Raw genomic sequence first — 21,460 nt, forward strand, 5'->3', positions numbered from 1 at the left:
GCCCACTGTAGCTCAAAAAAGAAATGTGTTTGTTTACTTTAAATTACTGCACACATCATGTAGCAAGGAGAAGTTATTTAAGCTTAAGAGAAAAGAGAAAAAATGAAGTAATACTTTGATCACAGTTTATTTCATTTAGTTTGGGATTTTTTTTTCCGTACTGAGGATGATTGATTTTTTTCTGCAGTGTTCACTCACAATTCAACAACCTAACCTTGCTTTCTGTCTAAGCACAAAGCTTCATTGCTAATTGCACTTTAATTCTCTTAGTATCTTGTCTTTACTGAACTGTGACTTTACTGTTACTGAACTGAGTGTTTTCTTGCGGTGGCAACCTCTCTCAGCCAAATGTTTTGCTGTATCTCCACCTATCAGGCTGCAGGTAGTAAAGAGGCAGAATGAAATGAATGGGGAGATGTATTGTTGGAGGAACAACCAGCCCCAAACAATGGCAATAATGCCTCTCTCCAATAGCTGAAGCTGCCCGGGCGCTGACATCATATCACTCCCACATCTCCCTCTCTTGATTTCAGCCCCACCCGCTCCTTTCCATTAGCAAGTCGGTCCGTGTCCCTGTGTTATTTAAAGCCAGAGATCCTCCCTCTCGCCAAGCCACTGTGTTGCATCTGTCTGCCTCGCTGCTTGTGTGTCTGGGTGTGTGCGTATGAGAGTGCGCTAAAAAACCCAGGCAGCCAGTGGGAGAGCTAGAGAGCGAGGAGAGAGACACGGGGGGAAAGGCAAAAAGCATCTGAGACGGGAGAAGGAACGGGAGTGTGAGACAGCTATGAAATTCATCCAAGCTATTTGCTTACTGCTTCTCTGTCCAGCATTGAGCCTCAACACCAGGTAAGAGATGAAGAAGAAGAGAGTAAGACCCTGCTACAGACTCTGAGACAAAAGGGGGGTATAGGTTCAAAGGATATAACAGGCAATCTTAGATTACTAATCTGAAGGTCTGTTCAGTCCTGCCAAATACTGAAGCCTTAATTCGTCCTGGCAGAGGCTCTCTGTGTGCTAAGCATGTTGGAGACGGAAAGACTTAAAAGGAAGAAAGAGCTTATCTGTTGAACTAGGCTATTATCTTTCTCAGTTCTGGATGGGCTGAGAGACAGTTGTCCTTTTGTGGTGGTAATTCACTGAAAGCGATGCCTCCTGAATAGTGGTGACATTGCTTTTTGGGACTTTTGCTGCCTGCTGGTCTGGGAGGGAGCAAGTTGAAGTCAGGGGAACTGAGAAAAAGGACAAGGCTACTTGTGTTGCAGTGTCTCGAAAAAGAGCAGGTGTGTGTGCTTCTGTATATATGTGTGTGTGTGTGCGCGCGCGTGCGATGTAAGGCTTTTGAAGAAGCTGGAGGAAGAGTGATGGGCAAGGAGAATGCATAAGAGAGAAATGTGTGGGGAGGGAGAGTTTTGATGATTAATTAAATCATTGATAAAATCGTCCTTCTTCTCTGCCAGTGCCTGACACCACTGCCTTAATGAGAGCCGTGAGAGGGCTTTGACTATACCATGGAGACATCACACGCAGGAAGGCAGGCGTTATAAAACTTGCCTCTCCTCTTTCTCCTCAGTGCCCAAAACATTCTGATACTGTTGTTGTCCTTTCTTGGTGAATTAGTTGAATGCGGTTGCAGAGGAAGGCATGCACAGGGACAGCCATGGCTTTGAGCTGACAGCTCTGTTGTCGATATTAACTGAATATTTAGACCAGTACCTACATTTTTGTGGTGTCACTCCTAACACACGAAGGGCCACTATATGAATTATTTTGTTTGCCTCAGGTGTTACAGACGTAGAAATCAAGGTTATTGCCTACATCCAACAAATTTGTCAATACCAGAGAGGTACACTGATGATGTATGAGTCATATAACTAGGGGCTCTATTGATGTATTAATCTCTTGCTTTTCGTAGTCAGCAAGTGAAGCGCTCACACACCCTTTGACACACCTACAATTTTAATGTTCGCATAAGGCAAATACATAAAAAACCTTCAGGCAGTAGTTTTTGGAAACGTTCGATGGTTTTAGCAGGTTTTTTTGGGCTGTGCATACACATAGACTTGTTAAGCTTTTTTCTGAACTGTGAAACTAATCATACGCAATTGTTGTAGCGCAACACTTTGTTACTCTACCTGTGTCTCCGCTACCTTTCCAGATCCACATGTCTGAACTGTAGTTGGGAGGTTTTAGGTTATTATAAATTACTTTAACCTGCCTCGTAGCAGGAAAGTAGTGTTACAGCCAGCTCTGCTATGAAGAATGAGCAAAGACGCCATAGTAATGTTGCATTAGGAGGGAATTTTTATTTCTCTTCTGTAACACTGAACACTGTATGCGGCTTACCAATTACTATTATGCTTATCCAGCTACATTATAGCTGATGGAAGTGAGTTAAGTGCTCCTTATAGCATGCACTTTTCTGTGGCTGTGGCTATGTGCTGGTACTTCCTGACACACCGGGAGAGACTTACTTCCAACAGCAAACCCATTAGACTACCAATCTAATGTTAAACCGACAATACACCCACAAGTCTTGTCAACATGTATGTGCAGTTCGGCTGTGGATGTGCTAACCTAGCTTGTAAAAATACTTTGTCACCAATAAATGTCCTGCCCTGAAAATGTTACTTAAAAAGTAAAATCAGCTGCTCATTTTGGACAAGACTGCAACTATGTATTATTTTCATTGTGGGTTAATCTGATTATTTTCTCCATTAATTGACTCTTTGTATGGTTTGTAAAAATTCAGAAAATGGTGAGAAATGCTGTCACAATTACCCTGAGCCCAGAGTGACATCTTCACAATGCTTGTTTTGTCCAGCAAATGGTACAAATTCAAAATGACTAAAAATGGATGAAAATTATTCAATAATAATTCAAAAGAAAAGCAGCAAATCCTTCCTTTTCAGAAGCTGGAACCGTGAAATGTTTTTGCCATGAAAAATGGCCAAATAGTTACCAATTGATTTTCTGTCAATCGGCTAATCGATTCAGCTCTACTTGGATGTTACTGTTGGGTAGTTTGATTCAGAACAAAACATATGTTAGAAGCTCTTTGTATGTTTTTATATGCAAAAAATGGACAGTGTTTTCCTCAGAGATGTAGAAAGTGACACAAAAAGAGAAGACTCAAATAAAGGACAAGTACCTCAAATCTGTACATGCTTGAGTAATTGTACTCCGTTACCCTCCACCACTCCAGAGGGGACGTGGATTGAACATAGGGATAGAACAAAGACAATGTTCACCCTGCCCCACCCCCACCCCGGCAACATTTCCCCCAAAGGAAAGCTGCTAATAATGCTCTTGTTAAGTTTGGTGTCTAAAAATTCAGTTTGTGTCTCAAGGTTTATTTTTATATAGTTATCTTTTGGGTGCTAATTGGAGAGGGAGGCATTACGGTGGTAATTTGGCAGGTCAGCACAGATTGTAAGCTACATCTCAAGGGGGAATGTCATGAAAAGTAATTACCAGAACACATAGATATAATCAGTGTTTCATTAGATAGTTCATTTCTAAACCTGGCTTAAAAAGGGAGAGTTGTGTTTTGTTGAAGGTGGAGGGGTTTTCCAGGCAAAGGTGGAGACCTCAACTGTGACCTGCTCAACCTTGATTTTTTTTCAAGAGTGGGAAAACTAAACCTGAGCCAGGTCCTAAACAGATCTGCAGTGCAGGCAGATGTGGAAGCAGAAGCTGTGACCATGTTAAAATGTTATAATTCAAAAAAATGACAACAGTTTGGGGGGATTTCAATAATAAATGGGCTCTCATTACAACATAGTGAAACAAAACAAGTTACAAAGAGGGTCTTTTTCCATCACTTCATCTGCTCCACAAACCAAAGAAGATCTTTCCAGCACGCTACTTAACATGCAGCCTGAAATACTAGAAACCAGCCTTCAAAGCTGATCACCAGTTCTGTCGACTGTGCGTCAGAGAGGTGTTGATTGAATTCTAGTCATTTCTGAGGTGGTAATTAAGTGTTTTATATGAAAGAATATACTGAAAGTTTGACAATTTGTTTGCAGAGCTTTCTTCTCTGTGAGTTTTTTCTGTTATCATGTGACCTCGGCAAAGAAAAAGCTTATAATTGGACCTTGGTTTATTTTTGTTTGTGGCTTTTTATCCAGAACTAAAATGTTCAGATGGCCTCATTTTAATGAAAAGGACAGTAACGAGGAATCTACAAGGGCAGCTAAATTTTCCTCTTGCTAAAGATTTGTCGTCACTGCCCTAGCACCACGGATGGATTCAATGAAAGGTCAACACTGAACACGGAAAGCAGTTGTTCCATAACACCTGCCTGCTCCATCATTGTTCCACTGCTACTGCAGTGGTTGGCATGCTTTTTGTCTACCATTCCCCCTGTCAAATATACAGAATTAGCTATGCTTTTAATAGCCAGTGCTAATTAACTAGCATATTATACTGCACGTTATCTTTTGATCTACCGCCGCCCTGGAGTGCTTCTGCTGAGGCAATAATAGTTGGCAGTGATGCATTTAACATAAAGCTCTTGAAATTGGTTTTATTATTGCTGACGTAGTCGCATTTCATTAAAAGCAGTACAGAATTTTTGATTTTTTTCTCTCCTCCTCTTTGGTGTACCTCCTTTCAAACTCAACATATTTCAGAGATTTTCAGCTTTATAGCTTTCTTTCTTTTCTAGTCATCAAAAACCACAAGCAAAGGGAATAATATAATACTGGAGGCAGACTTTGCTTTTAATCTATCTGGTACCCAAAACCTTTGAGTTGATTGGTGCCTGAAGCACCTTGTTGTGATTCTGGAGGTCATGGAGCCAGACAAGGCTTATCATATGTGACATCCTCATTCTTTTGTTGGAATAGTGTAACATCGGAGAGACTAACTGTAAGGTGTATCTGCAGCAGGAGAATGAATTGTGACCGGAGCTGTCTCGTCTACGTACTGCTCTGCCTTGCTTTTCTTCATTCACTATCATCACATCTGTGGTGTGTGAGAGAGTCCATTTCATATGTTAACTGCAACATCCATTGTGTGGCCTGACGAAGTCGCCTAAAGATTGAGAATCAATGAAATAGGAACAATTTCAATGTATATGTATGATAGCAGCATTTTATACTTAATTCTGTTGTATAGCCTTTGAATCTAAAAGGCGTCTCTTAGACAGTGTTATTATGAATGCTAAATAAAGGATATATAGTTTAAAAAAAAAAAAATCTGATTATCTCTGTAAAATTAACCATTTTGATGCCGATCCCTGCTCATGTGAGAGCCTGACCAAGAAGAATTCGATTTTAATGAATTGAGTGGATTACTCAGGCCACATAATGGTGGTGCAGGGCTATGTGTCATTGCAGAAATCAATTGGTACTCAGGCCGAACACAAGGCTGCATTGACACTAGTCCCATGAGATATGACTGTCCGCCTCTGGGTCAGGGTTGGGAGGCTACTACAAGACTGCTCTTCTGCATTTGCCTTGGTTTTTCTTCTCTGTGCAGATCAAACAGCACCACCTTTTTTACGCTTTCAAATATTCCCTTTCAGAGCATTTCATGAAACATATTTGACACATTTTCTTGACACGATCTTTGATGTCTCTTACCTTAGCAGGCTCTTCTTGGAAACGGTGATATCTGGTGGGATCTCCACAACATCAAATATTTATGAGTATTTTGGACAGCAATTAAAAGGACTACAGAGAGCCGTGGATTATAAATATAGCACAGACACTCAGCCACATTGCTTTATATCTTAACATCTGCCTGTGGATATGAGCATATTGTAAATCCAATATCTCTTTAATGTTACAGATTCAGACATGAAAAGGAAGATTCATGGCATTTAATGATCGAGCCGGGTAGCAACTGTAATAAATGCTTTATATATTGTCCATTGTGGTCGTTTCTTATGTGTAATACTTTTGTAAACACTAGGTTGTGCTTTTATCTCTTTTATCAGATTGAATTACATAAAAATATAACCTTATACCAGGTTGTACACATGTCTATTTCTGCTGTAAAGTTGGGCATTTTGATATGGGGGTCAGTGGGGATTGACTTGCTTTTGGAGCCAGCCTCAAGTGGCCTTTTGAGGAACTGCAGTTTTTTGGCACTTCCACATTGGCTTCATTTTTCAGCGCTGGCAGTTGCTGCTTGGAGGAAACATATCAGTATTTGGACATTTCTTGTCATTGAAACAGTTTTGAAGGATAAAGCAAAATCTCCTTGTCCGACTGTTTTCTCTCAGTGGAGCTGAAATAGCTCTGATAGGTGGTCAGCCTCCAATTCATTCATCAGAACAGATGCCTCCTTTGTGTCAATCTGTCACATTTGCTGAGTTGAGAACATTCCACAGATCATCATTTACATTCAATCAATGCTTTCTTACAAGTGACAATAAATAGATTTAACCATGATGTACAGCAGCGGAAAGAAACTCGACATGATGTCTCATTGAATGAATACTCACAGTCTGAATTTAGTTTCAGCTGTGTAGTTGTTCACAAATGTCGTCAGATATTTGGGTAAGTGAGGATTGACTAGAGGTCAAGTGTGGAGCAGACGCAGACTTAGACCGAACTATTGACCAGGAGGAGGTGGTAATGTCAATCTATACACTGATGGACTGCCAGCGGTTAGCAGGGATAATGACTAAGTAGAAACAAACCGCCTCTTATCCTTGGGCATTGTCTAGCACTTGGATGATGAAACAACAACTATTTTGAACAAATAAGGCTTACCTAAGGAAGTGTGGAATGCTGAGCCTGCCTATATTCTCTTTCTTTAAGTGGAGCTTGGCTGTGTTGTCATTTGTCTCGATTGTTATTGAGTGAGAACTCCATCGTCTGAATGAACAGGTGCTTTATTTATACTGAACGACATTGTAGAGGCCTGGCATGTTTGAACTGACTCCCTTGCATAAACATTTATGTGTGTAGCAGAGCAGCAGTTTGGTGGAAAGTGGTTAAAGTGTCTGGCTGGAGTGATGGTGCACCTTACAAGATGGCCATCTGTTTAATTGCCATGCAATAGCCACCTCTGGGTGACTTTTAATGTGCAGCAGTGATGTGTGCCACGATTGGGCCGATGCAACATGAAACATTTGAATGTGTGACAATTATCTGGGGCAACAATAAACACGGTTTCCCATCTGCACTCTGTTTTTCATGCCATCAAATGACAGAGAAAAGATAATAGATATGACTTTCATGGGTGGGGTTTCACTCATCAAGATGAGAGAAAATGATATTTGTGCAGCCCGGTAACGTCCTCAGCACAAATCAGACTGTGAATGATAATTGAAATTCAAAGGACATGGCATAATGGTCACACCATGGCAACCACATTGGCCACATGACAATAACAAAGTGGGCTACAATAAACAGAACCTTGCGTGGCTCCTACAAATGAGAAAGTAATTAAAAGGACCATCATCAGTGCGAGCTGAAGAGTAGCCAGACGTTTTATATTCAAGGCCACATTTCAGGTACTCTGCTTTTGCTTTCATTGCTCTCAGAAGACATTTGAAATGACAGCAGTGTTTATTCTTCAAATACTGAAAGTGAGTGTCAGAGATTACTTCTTATCGCGCTTCCTGGAACACAAAAGTTGAATAGCGTCATCCTGTAATGTGGCATGCAAGAAAATGAACATTTGCTTGGCTTAAAACAAGGATGTTTGGGATGATATGTTACAGACATTAAGAGGCTGAGAGTGCATCGCATAATGCACTAAAAAGTATTGGTATTTTAGAGTCAAAGGTATTTTTGAGGGATTGAACAGAGAGTGCAGTGTTGGCTTGACTTATGCAGTGAAATGTATCTGACCAGCCATCAACTTCATCACCCTGTTTAATTTACCCTTATTGATACAAATGAGGTGGACAAAATATTAAAAACACTTCTCAGTGTAATGTGCTATAACTCAGCAGTACTATATTGTAACTGTAGCTGCCAAAATCACCATAAATTATCAATATAAGCTTCATGGGGGGGGGGGGGGGGTATTACAGTACTGGTATGGTAGACTACATTAGTTAGATGTATAATAAATAATAAACTGGCAACAGCAGCAATCAGACACCAAAAGGAAGAAATGCATATTTTATATTTTTCAGTCTCATGATGGTGTCTCTGGGTTTTGCCTTAATTAGAAGGAATAACGTTCCAGTATCCGTCTACGTAGATGGAGATGTTCTTCTAATACAGTCAGATTTTGCATAAAGCAGAAGCGTCAGCGTTCTGTCGTCGTCAGAGCAGACGGCCAGTCTGAGCCAGACAGCAGGCGGCTACACAACACAGAAGCCACAGACCTCAACAATAACCCAGATTAGCTTTCCTGCAAAAGTCTTCCTTCTGTACATCTTACAAGCAAGACCACACATCTTATCCTGCTTGTTGAAGGAGCCAACAAGCAAACATTCACCGGCAAAAATGCACTGCTGATGTCAGTTTGCAGGCTAGATAGCTAATTAGGTGCTAAGCTACACCACACTGAATGGCTTGTAAACGTACCTGCAGATATCTCTTTTGTCCGGTTAGATGCTTGTGCGGTCTTTCCTCCTCAATACATCTAACGACACACTGTCTGCTCATCATATGTAGGCTATGGCAGCCTGCCAGCTGCTGTCAATCAAACACAGACACCGACACGCCCTCCAGTCAGCTGTGACGAAGAGGAGCATTTCTGTTATTTCCTCAAAGATGGTTAATAAAAAACAGTAACACTTTATTTTTAGGGTGCACATATTCATCATCCACTAGCTGCTTTTTTAGCATGCATATTAGTAACATACTGCCTGTTTATTAGTCATTACAAAGCACTTATTAATGCTTCCTTCCAGTCGTTAGGGTTATTAAGGATCAGGGTTAGGTTATTAAGGTCATAATTCATTTACAGCTTTCTTACTTACTGTCAATAAGAAGTAATTAGGAGGTTATTGAGGGACATGGTTGGTTGGTTGGGACATGTGGGCAGTTCAACAAGCAGTGAAACATTGACACGTTACCTGTTTAGGAAGATTTTATGGCGAATATGTGGAACATTAACTTTTTTTTGTTTGTTTCTGGCCACCTGACCAATGTTCACTATTCTCTTAGCTCCAGTTTGGTTTTCATTATACTGGAATATATTTGGCTCTTCAGCTTGGTAGAGCTTCACATGAGCCACTAACTGTATCTGCTACTGTTTACTGGTGGGCAGGTAAAACAGAGAGCTGCCTGGTTGAGAGATGAGTTTGCTTGCTGGGAAACCAAAACAGAGAGCTGAAAGATGCTAAAACACTTCGTAGGACTAAGTAGATCTGCAGTCATGTGATAATTCTCACTACACAAAGTCAGTTGTCAAAATTGGTCATTTGGTAGTCGAGTCAAGGATCCTGAGACACAGCTGTTATCACACAAGCATTAGTATCATAATGAGTATAGGAACAGACTTCCTCTGTTCCTATACTCATTGTGTTGCTGTGCTGTCTGTGCACCTTATTTGATATTTTCATTTACACATGGTGCAGCTTTGATGTGAATCTTTACTGTTGTATCAACCAGTACTTTATTCTACTCCTTTGCTGCTGTCAGTATAGATATTAGTGTCTGGTTGTCACAGTCACTGTTGTAATTGGCAGGCACTTAATTGCTCAGTCGCTGTAAACATGATGCCCGTGTTCTTTCAGTGATGAGTCATTAGTGGGAGGCTTGGCTTTTTGTTTTACAGTGAAGTGCAAGATGTATAACCATAATAAACAAAAGCTGAGCACCATCGCTCGTCGCACTGGCACCACGTATAAAAAATGCCTCTGCTGTTTTCAGCGGGTTATTGGTGGGCAGCTATTTCCTTTGAAACTAAAGGAGAATCCATCAGGTTCTTGCTCATGTATGCAGACTAATGCACAGGGCTTTTCATATGTTCTTTAATGTAGATGTCAGTTGAGGCATTAGATTAAAGTCGAACTCTATTTGTCTTTTCACGCTTTGTATGATTTTCATTCTGAATCTGACATCTCTGTCAGTCCGGTCTGATTTATAGAAGGTCTCTGCTTTTTATTTGCACTTTCTCAGCAGTTGTTCGACATTAATTTTAAGTGATGGACTCCGAGGCCCCAAGACAGGTAACATCTGAATCACTTCAGTGAAGTGTATTTAGCTGATAATCATTAGGTCTGCAGCTAGTTATTATTTTCATCACAGATTAATTGCTTGGCCTGTAAAATGTCTGAAAATAATGAGAAATGACCCTCACATTTTCCCAGAGTCCAAACATGCTGTGTTCACAATATCAAACTGAGAAAAGCAGCAAATACTCGTACTGGAGAAGCTGGAAGCAGAGAATGTTTGGTGCTCTTACTTTAAAAGTGATGATTAATCATTTAGCAATTCAAACTTGAACCTTATGAAAGCAGCTGCTTAATTTTCCATCGACCAACTGATCGACCAATCATTGCAGATCTAGTAATAATAAACTTTATTTGTGTAGCACGTTTCATACAGGAATTGCAGCGTCAGTGCTTTACAAGAAAGAAATCACATGCACTGAGTGCTTTACATAAAAAGACAGTTTTTAACTTATTAAGGTTGACGAGTGTTAGCAACTGAAAATCTTAGCCTGGGAACTCTACTACAAAATTATTCTTGATGTTTCTTCATGTCTCTCTTTTTGTTATTGTATGACCACATTCTCAACGTCATCATTAACAATACCAAAAAGGAAGAAACACATAAATGCAACATCTAAAGATCTGCATTGTTTTATAGGACTTTTTGCGGTGGGAAGCCAACAAGATTATCCCGTGTTAGCTCAACATTACACATGGCCACTCGTTATGTACAGTTCTCAGCCCAGTTGCTTAATCTTAAACAACTCCGAAGAGAAATAATTACCATAATTATATTTGTTCTCTTTATCTTATCCATGATAGCTACTCTTTTTTTGCTGTGCATGCACTACACTACTACTGAAGGTTGCAGGAGTACGCTGATTTCACAGTATTAATCATAATAATAATACCATGGAACTTATATTTTCTGAGATGGTTATTGTACCATAAGAATCTTCTAACATTGCAACCTTACTACTCTGACTATACTCTATTTTACTATACATTTTGCATAAGTGGTGAGTCATTCAGCATTTTAACAGAGTTTTAATGTCATGAGGCACGTTTTTTATCTAACCAGTCAATACTCGAAATACTGAATGATGCTAAAGTGTTTTTTCAGGGAGAAGAATCAGAAAATGACCGACAGAAATAGATCGAAATAGTTTCTGTGTAAGCTCAAGTAAGACATCCTGTGTGCCTCCCAAAACAACATCATGGACATATTGTAGTAGCATGTCTCTAAGGCAAGCTTAGTGGGAATCCTAATACAAATATATGTGTGTGTGTGTGTGTGTGTGTGTGTGTGTGTGTGTGTGTGTGTGTGTGTGTGTGTGTGTGTGTGTGTGTGTGTGTGTGTGTGTGTGTGTGTGTGTGTGTGTGTGTGTGTGTGTGTGTGTGTGTGTGTGTTTGACCAAGACAGTGGGCTAAGAAAGGTCATTAATTCTCTCCAACTTCAGTTTATATTGACTTTCTCATGTGATCCTGGACTGTTTTGGCATTGCAAACAGACTCTGTTGACATATTACAATTTAATCCTCATGTAAATATTCTCCTGATAAACAAATATTCATTAAGACATTTTCTCCACCACAAGTCTCTAACATTATAGAAAGTCTCTGGGAATTAATTGATCGCAATAGCAACAGAACACAGAGTTTAAATATCAAGCGTAAATGTCATTCAGACTGAGGCAGATGAAAATGTTACCTGCTATTTGAATTATTTTCTTGTTTCTTCGCCTCACAGCTGCTTTTGTGCTTTTTTCCCTCACCTTTATTTATCCAGAGAGGAGTTGCTAAACAGACAAGCTCTTTCTCAGGAGCGGCGTGTTTCACATTCATAAAGTTCCACTCTTTCACACCGGGGAGCTGCCCTTCACAGATCACATGGTCTTCGATTGCACAGCTCCACTGAAGTAGTTAGTTTAGTGCTCGCTCAGGACAACCTCTACAGTAGTTATCAAGGGGTAGAGCCCTGATTTTCTCGGCCTTTCTTGGGGTTCTGGTCTCAGTCATGGGCTACTCCTCTGATCATTAAGCTGCCACCGGCAATCTTTCCATTCCCTGTTTTCATTCTTTTCTGCTGCTTAATTGGTTCACTATGGAAGGAATCAAAGTGCTCAGAGGCATTACTCACAAAATATTGTGGGATCAGAGAACATGGGGATATTGGTTTTGGCATGAACAGAAGACGGGGATCATAAATAACACAGGTCTACACAAAATGCTTAGATCATGTTAGAAAAACACAGAGGAGGCTCAGCGGTTTGTCTTTTTTGTCAATATTTTTACTGTGTTCCAGCCTTTGTCTGTGCTCTAGTTCTGCAGCTGTCTGTTGAGACTGCCCTGTTTTCAGAAGCTGTCATTAATTGCTGTTCTTTCATTGTTTCCCCCATAATTTACGTTAAAGTGTGTTCTGATTTCTCTCCATTTTAAAAGCCATGGCAGCATTTGAAAGATGTGTCATTTGTTCCAACCTCTGAAAAACATCCTTCACCCTTAGTTAATAATGGCATAAACTGTTCTTTTTTTGTTCTGAACGCTAATAACCCAAATCTGTGAAGTCAAGGGTAATGTAGGTTTAATGCTTGGCCGTGGCTTCTAAATGGAATTAGCCTTTTGATGGTTCAAGGCTGCATTTAAGCAGAACATCTCAGCAGTCCTTGTTGCTAACAACACATGTTACATGGAGACTTAAAACCTGTTGAATGATTAGAAATCTACAAAAACCTCAATTATAGTAAGTGGTAAGTAAACAATGGGAGATGTGACATGAAATCCATTTCGGCTCAAGTGCTGGGCACCTGTGCAAAATAAAGCATTCCAGTCAAATGGCTGTGCTATGAATTCAAGGTCTTCAGGTCTTTAATTGTCCTGAAATACAGAAATACACACTTGCAGAGAACATTGTATTATGCCATGCTCTCGATCTGCTTTCATGGTAGTACAGTGTGAAAATATTTCTTTTGAATCCTGTAATATCCTGTTGCCACAGAGTTATGAACCATGCACAGCAAAAGCACTAAAGGCTAAAACAATGGAGTATCTCCCTCAGTATTTTCACTATTTGTCTCTTCACAAGGTTATGAATCACAATTGAACAGGTTGCACTAGTTTTTTTCTTCAGGGGCAGCAACAGACAACAATAAAAACGTTTTTTTTTTATAAATAATAATTTTTAAAAAATATAATAATTAATCTCAACCAATCCATGGGAAAAAGTGTGACTTACCATTTTTAGCACATAATAGCAAATTAAATACTGTCTACCTTAATTTTTAAAACATAATGCACCCAAATTTAATGTATTTACATCTTATGTTGTGCATACAGTATAAATACACAGGATCTTAACCATCTGTTTCTTGGCCCCTCTGTTTTCAAAAACAACATCGTGCACACAACATCGTTTTCAAAAATGTTGTTGTTTACATGAACCTGGATAAACATGACGTTGAGCACATCATAACTATGCCAAACCTATGGGCGCGAGTGTAAACATAGGTCGCTCATATGACGTTAAGTGTTCAGTTGCATGTTGTGACGTTTCGGAACCTAAAACGCCGTTTAACCCAGTTTACACGTCGACAAATAACTGCCGTTTTCAGAAATCTCCACTTTGGCCGGAGTTTTTAAAAGTGATCGTTTTGGGATCTGGCTGGGATCCCGAATGGCTTAATAACCATAAATACAGCCCTTGGTTGTACCACACTCCCCGTGGTAAGTTTCCAATTTGTTGTTTAGCTTATATTTTTGTTCTGATTGAGCTTCTTTTTTTTGGTAAGCAATAATGATGAAAATAACACAGACAATAGGCTAGTTTTCCACTAAAACCACTACGGGGTCATTTTTCCCCAGGCATTGTCAAATGAATGTAACTCTGTTATCATAAAACGAATAAAAAAAACTTCTATGTTTAATGTTTGTTAAATGTTTAAGTTATTTATAACTGATAGAATCTCAGTTATGTGTAGGAAATACCCCTACCACAAAGCCTTGGTGAATTCTTCTCTAAACCGAGAAAAATCAAGTGCAGCACAGAACAATGCACACTGTGTGGTTGAAGTGCCAATGTGCCAATCAAGCATGTTCCATTTGTATGCAATAAATGCACCTTATTAAGTCACCCTCTCCTTGTGATCTTGAATACAGTCTGGGTGAACAAAAATTTGAATGCAAATATAATAATTGCAGAATTGCAGACTGCTTGCTGTGCCACCTGACTTAATCCAACTGCGCCAATACACCATCCCACACGTCTCGTCTCTTTAGGGTTTTTTCGGTGGGTGCCACTGGGCCTGAAAAAAATTCTAGGGGAAACACTGAAGTGTACCTAATAAACTGGCAACTGAATGTATATTGGTTGGTTTTCTTGAAAAGAACAACCATTTGTAGAGATCTGTCTGTTAAACAGAACCAGCTGCAAAGCTGTCCATGGAGACAGTTTGGAGAATGGCAGGCACTTAAAAAAAACTAACTTTAACCAATCAGATCAACGAACATATCACGTAATAGGAGAGAAACTCTTGCCAATGCCAGTGAGAACAACAAAAACATCTTTTCCACTGAGAAAAGCCTTCAGTGCTGTTCTTTGCTCCTCTTTCAGTGAAGATGCACTCTAGCTAATATAAGTGATGCTACAGCAGCATCTATGACAACCTCTTTAGGAGCTGCGAGTGCTGATTTCGAACAAACTGAAGCTTCTCTCAGTATCGTCTACAGTGGCCAACCGTGAGAAACGTGCTGCAGCTTCAGAGATGATGCCAACTCAAAAACACCAGTGAAAATCCAAAACAAACACTACGGAAACCACTCCCATCACCGCCGCTCGTTCCTCACGGGACGCTGCTCTGTCGAAATGACTGTGAACTTCAAGCCTGGCAAGATTGATTCTTAGCTCAAGTGATCTCGATCTTAACCAAAAGAAGTTATGGACTCCAAAACATTAAGTCATTTATCACCGGAGATTATAAAGGAATATGTATTGTACTTTTATCATACTGAGTTTTTAAGGATTGATAACTTTGTTTTGTTATATGGCACAACCGAGCAACGGGTTGTTTTCTGAGCGTTTGTGGGCCATTTCAAGCGACAGTTGTGCGACTGTTGTCCCTTGCAGGTTATTGCAGTCGAGACTAATTTGAAATTAATTTGGTGCAGAACAGTGGACTAAGTGTAAGCCTTCGTGTAGGTACCACGCCGTTGAGTAATTGAGGTCTGATCGGTGTTGAGAGCACGGATTGGATGAGTGTCTGAGCTGCCAGAATTTACTCCACAGCTGTCAGTGGTCTTGAGCATAATTCAACAAAACATCTTTGATGTGAGTTGCCCACTTGATTACTAAGCTCCTTTCTGAAATACACAACCCAGCTACAGTATCTACAAAGGCAGTTGGGCTATACTGCATGTTGGTATATGGCACAAGTCAGACAGTGCCTGACAGAGATGAACTGTCAATATTCAAGGACAAACAAAACAAGCTTACATTCAAGAGCTGCAACTGATTTCCAAACGTATCACATAGAGCTGCCAAACTGGGGCTGTGTTTTTCATTTCCTGTCTTTTATTAACCCCTCCATATTTGTTCCATGCTCTCTGCTGGGTATACTGTACATCACAGCCAGGCTCCAATGTACCATTTTTCAAGAAACATAATATCTGCTTCTTTTGGTGAAGGCTACATAAATCTGAATCCTTTATCAGCCGCCAGCACACCTCCTCGAAGACGCCCGGGCGGATTCTGTTATTTTTATCTAATCATTTCCTGCGCATATTCTGGTGTCAGGATCCATCCTGGTTGACAAGTGCTGGTTCCATTTGAGTCCCCTATCGCCCTGTTTTTCCAGTGTTTTGCCATGACACCTGACTGATAAGTGTGGTGTTCAGTGTGTATGTATAAGGGAAGGATTTCAGCAGTGACACGCAGCATTTAGCACAGAGAAGCCGTTCGGTGGTGCCCACGGTGGCACTTTGTCTCATAAATGTGTTTGTTTTGTATTTTGATTGAGGATTTTATGCCCGCAGACCTCAGCATCTGATGGCACTTTTGAGACTCCTGCTTGTTCACTGCAAAAGAAAAATGGTGTCTTGAGGAAATGTGAAGTGTCAGAGATGTCATTAATCCACAGGCTTTGGTCAATTTGCATGAATTTGTGGCCACTATGAAACTAATGCCAAATTTGAATTACAACTATATTTTCTGCCTTTGTTGAAATTTAATATGCCTTTTTTTTTTTTTTTTTTTTTTTTTGGGGAAGTCTCCAAACGGATGACCTCCTTTGTGAGCCTGGCGTTACAAAAAATGAAATTGTAAACATCCTATGGTGCACCTGGTCATAAATCTTGACCCTGAAACAGTGCTTACTGGATGATGGTTCTGGGATTAAAGGGGTTTTGCCACTTGCCAATCAATTTTTAGTGTCAGGTTTACTATTTGGCAATAAATGGAAACTCACTCATGCAGTTCACCCCCTTGTTGATTGCATCTCTCTGATCAATCTGTATCTGTCCCTGATTTTTTTGTTTTTTTTTCTCGCCAAAGACAACTGCCAGAGAGCAAAGAGGAAGCCCAGGTTACAAAATATGGCCCTTCTTCTTTTGTCTGTGTGTGTATGTATGTGTGTGTGTGTATGTGCATTGAACCTCACCACTGGTCACAGAGAGGGCAGCGAGAGGGTGTTATGTTGCTGAAGTCCACCACTCCCATTTGCCTGTCTGTCAGATGCCTTGCTTGGCTGAGCTCCACACAGTGATGGTGTTGACAAAATGACAGGAGGGGGGCACACTCCAGTGAATGTCAATTTGGCTGCAAAGCACCGCTTCCCCAGGAGCGCTGAAGCTCCCACACACCAAAACAGAAAAGGGAGAGAGCTGTAGTTTATAAAAGGCAAGGCCCACAGAACTGGATATTTACAGAAAATCTACAGGGTCACGTGCATGTATAACAACGTACGCTGCACTGTCCCTGCATTTACACAAGCATAATGAGAACACACTGTGACTGAAATTACATCCCAGCTGCAATCAGCTGACATGTAGACAAAGCCTCTATCAAAATGCTATCTGATGTTTTGCATCGATGACAAGGTTTGCTTCCTTGCGCAGATTCACTGTCATTCGTTGTCGCAGATCCTGTGTTCTCAGAGCTTTCCTTGGCTTGCTTACTGTCCCGACTTGACTTGTGGGATTAGAGACGCATTTTAATGTGTCTCTAATCTTATAATCTGTCTAATAGAGGCAGTTACACTCAAGCCCTTTCTAATATATAAATGTAGATTGGCGGTGGAGACTGCAGAGGTTACTGGGGACGTTTAGTACAGATCTGAATCTATAATCTTCCCATCAGAATTCACAGAGTATTCCTGTTTGTAACTGCATTAAGTTGGAGTTGCATTCACAAAACTCGCATCAGATGTTAAATAAGTTATACCAAACAACCTCCCTGGCGTGTTTAGCAAATTAGCATTTGATGACAGGTGTTTGGATTAACACTGATTTAATGAGCTTTATGAAAGTCCCTGGAGGATGAATGCAGGGTTTTGGGATTACCTTCTTCCAGGATACTGTTAAAGACAGGCAAATGAAAAATCTCTGCTCCAAATCCATTAAAATGTGTCCATGTCCTTATCTACTTAAACCCCACCAGGAAAAATGAAACAACACCACACCAACATTTAACATGTGCATGTGAAGCATGAGGATGAGGATGCCTTTGTGCCGCAAAACATCCGATTCCTCTGGGTGTGTCTTTGTAAACGAATGAATGTCATGATGACATTCTTTATCTTGATGGCATGCTTAATTGGAAATGCATACACAAGGTTGTTTACAAGGCAGCAGTCTCCAAGGTAGCCTAAATGTTTTTGCCATTATGTAGGAGGCTGATTTTGACAGCGGCAGTAACTTAAGTTTGTCCTATACTTTCACTGAGCTCTTTTGTTAATCAGTATCACATTAAAACATTAATAAATGCTTTAATGATGCTTTCTCTTCATGGTAATCTTGTAGCAGTAACCAGTCAGTGTATTCATACATATTAATACAGTGGGCTATTAGCTCAAGTTTGTACAATAGAACCACAAACTATACATATACTTAATATACTTATTTTTTTTATATACCGCAACACAAATAAAATCATTTAAAATGATCTGGAGGAGCAGAGGGTCTCTGTGGGACCTGCAATACACAGTGTCTGAGAAAATGTCAAAGAATAATGTCAAGCTGGAAACTTGACAGGTTTAAAAAGACCCGAGTAATGGTCACCTGTGGGAGTTAAAAATTGTCCCTGCTGAACGCGACCTTGTCAATCTTCTCCTTATCAGTCTGAATCTAGACAAAGGGGCTGCAGTGTCACCTGCTGTGGGCATTGACTGCAACTCAGTAAGAGCAGTTTCAGCAGATGCTTGAAGAGCCACTACTTCAGATCCGCTCACTGCATTCAGATGTACTTCACAGACAGAAGACTGGGTGTCCACAGGTTAAGACACATTTCAATATGCTTGTGTAAATGCATTTTTCTACAGAGGCTTTAATACGCAGTATGATGTTTTCAAGGCAAGACAGGTTTATTTGTATAGCACCTTTCGACAACACAGCAATTCAGAGTACTTTACAAAGAGCATAAAAGGCATTAAGAAGAGAAACACAAGGCGGTGTAAAAAGACATTATAAAACGGCGCATTTAAACAGGATTTAAAAGAGTAAAATAAAGTAGATGATAAAAATAAGCTCAAAATGAAGTCCCGGATTTAATTCCTTAAATTGCACTGGCAAACAGTGTTTACTGCAAGAAAAACACTTGGAGCTTGTAAAAGTTGACAGTGTGCTCAGAGTCCATTGTCATCGAAAATAGTTTCCCTCTCAGCCTCAAGTATTTAGCAAAGTCTCAGCAGCATAGAGGGGTGTCCCATATCTCAGACTCTTCATACCGTGAGTCTGTCAAAGCTTGTGTAATATGTTATACAACTAACATTAATCCAACACCTCCCAACCTGAGTTGACAACAGGTTCGTCTGAATATAGTGCTTGGCTGCATTGCGAGCAGAATCCCATTACTTAAATGGCTAGGACTAATAATAAAATATTACTTCCGACCTAACCGGATTAACAATGATCTTGTGCTCATGGGAGTTTGTTGAGCTGCCTTTCCACATGAACACCTTTTTATATATACAAAGCTTTAAAGCAAGTTCATTTTGCTTCTGCTGCTTTGTGTTCATGGATTGGAGGAGGGATAATAAATGCATGCTGGACAAATGAGGACGGGAAAAGGCAGGCCTCTTTAGTCTATGTGCTTACTGCTGCACCTCACTATATAGCTGAATTAATGCCAAGTGCACACAAGTTAGGTCAGCTAGGGAATGCCAAGCATAGGAAAATATAAGCAGTTTGTTGACTTCACGCCACAGAAAATGCAGATGAAACAAAAGGATGAGACACTGAATCAGCAACCAAGTCTGTGCACAGGATTCTGGGCTTCTTAGGCTGGTTGGTATCATTTTCTTTAATGTCCTCCTCCTGTGTGACGGTTTATGCAAAATTTAAAGTCTAGAAAGAGCCCTTTAAAAATACAAAATGACTCCAAAGGTGAGATCATCACTTGCTTAATAGTAGAGCTGCAATGCTTAGTTGATCGAAAGAAAATTGATCAATCGCATCAACCCTGTTTTCAAGCAAAAATGTCAAATATTATCTGGTTCCAGCTTCGTTAGTGTGAGGATTTGCTGCTTTTCTTTGTCATTTATGATAGTAAATGAAGACTCTTTGGGTTTTGGTTGGACAAAAGAAGCAATTTGAGGACATCTGGGAAATAGTGATGAGTATTTTTCACAATTACATTGACTAAACGAATCGTGGAAATAATCGTCAGATTAATCAACAATGAAAATTATTGCTGGTTGCCGCCTACTTTATAGCTGTGTCCCAATGCCATACTACATACACATACTATATGTGCTATACCTTCATAATGTGTTTTTGCTGTTAGCACACAATGTTGAAGTATATTAATTTCTAAGGGAGCAGTTCAGAATCATCTTGCTGCTCAGTGTGGAGTGTAAGATATTTTAACCGGAAGGCTGACTGAGATACATCAACACCTTGGTGCAGAGGGGTGGTATCAAATGTACCCGGCTGTTTGGATTACACAGGAGTGGTTCCCATGCTCATTAGGGAACCCTTTAGAAGGAGAAGATGCTCTGGTTGTGCTTTGGCTTAGCCCAACCAATGCATGCAGTTCCCTAACAAGCTGGTGGAAACATCTATACTACGTTCCAAGCAGGTCTAGAAACCTCATCCTTGATTCTTATATCAACTGCCATCTGTGAATCACCACTGGGGAGATTACATCAGAGTGGCACTGCCTGGAGAAAGGCATCATAACAGGCTGTACCGTCTCTGTCACACACTATTTGCCTTATACATGAACATGCAATTGAAGGCTGCCGTGGTGGAGCGCAGAGGCCCCCGGTCCAAGTCGTGGTAAAAGAGTTTATGGAGGATCTTACAGGGCTGTGAAGCAGGTGGCTTCTGCAGGGGCCAGAGAGACTCATCACTTGTGCCAGGATGAGCTTTAAGACAGCAAAATCAAGACCCCTCAGGCTCAAGAAAGACAAGGTCACCAGCAAGTGACCATCATTGCTTTTCTCTCTTAGGATCCCCTATCCCCTCAGCAATGGTGAGGAGCCTGGGGAAGGTGTTTACATGCTCCCTTAGGGATAATGCCTCAGTCCAGGAAACCAATCAGACTCTTGGAGTCCTGGCTAACATCTGTGAACAAATCAGGTTTACCTGGCAAGTTCAAAGCCTGGATCTACCAGCATGGCATCTTTCCGCGCATCCTCTGGCCTTTGATATATGAAGTCCAATTAACTACAGCGGAGAGCTTCGAGAAGAGGCTCTGCCATTACCTCTGGCGACAACTGGCCCTCACCAGCGTATCAGCAACATCGCCCTCTATGGCCACCAGTCTCACTTCAGGCTTCCCTTTAGCAGCCTGAGTGAAGGGTTGATGGCAGCGCTTTCTTGCCACATTACTGTTGCCATCTGTCAATCAGTACAATAGCGCTAAACCTGCAGTAGGAATGTGCAACGTGTTGCTGCACCCTCGTGTGTGTCCTGATGATGAGTGTGACATGCAAACAGAATGGGGAAGTCCTTCCTTGCTTTGTTTGTGCAAATCTTCCTGGATCTTCTGCATCACCACAATTTTTAGCTTTTTTCCCCCCACTTTTTCAACATAAATGCAATACAAACCCTTACAGAATTAGTGCTTAGTGCAGTTAACACTGTCTGCAACAATGCCTCCAGTAGTCAGAAACACTCTTAGAAGAGGGCAGCTTTAGTTCAGAAGATTTCCTTTGATGGATTATGAAGTAGCCAA

General features: G+C 40.6%; 1 protein-coding gene across 1 annotated transcript in view; it reads left to right on the forward strand.

Moving 5' to 3' along the window:
• Positions 1–531: 531 nt before the first annotated feature.
• Positions 532–21,460, forward strand: part of luzp2 (leucine zipper protein 2) — a 138,145-nt gene continuing 117,216 nt past the window's right edge. The window contains exon 1 of the mRNA XM_070969681.1: positions 532–846. Coding sequence (XP_070825782.1) covers positions 785–846 — 62 coding nt within the window. The 5' untranslated portion in view covers positions 532–784. The remainder of the gene's footprint in view (positions 847–21,460) is intronic.

This window comes from Chaetodon trifascialis, chromosome 1, assembly GCF_039877785.1.
Source record: "Chaetodon trifascialis isolate fChaTrf1 chromosome 1, fChaTrf1.hap1, whole genome shotgun sequence".
NCBI lineage: Eukaryota > Metazoa > Chordata > Actinopteri > Chaetodontiformes > Chaetodontidae > Chaetodon > Chaetodon trifascialis.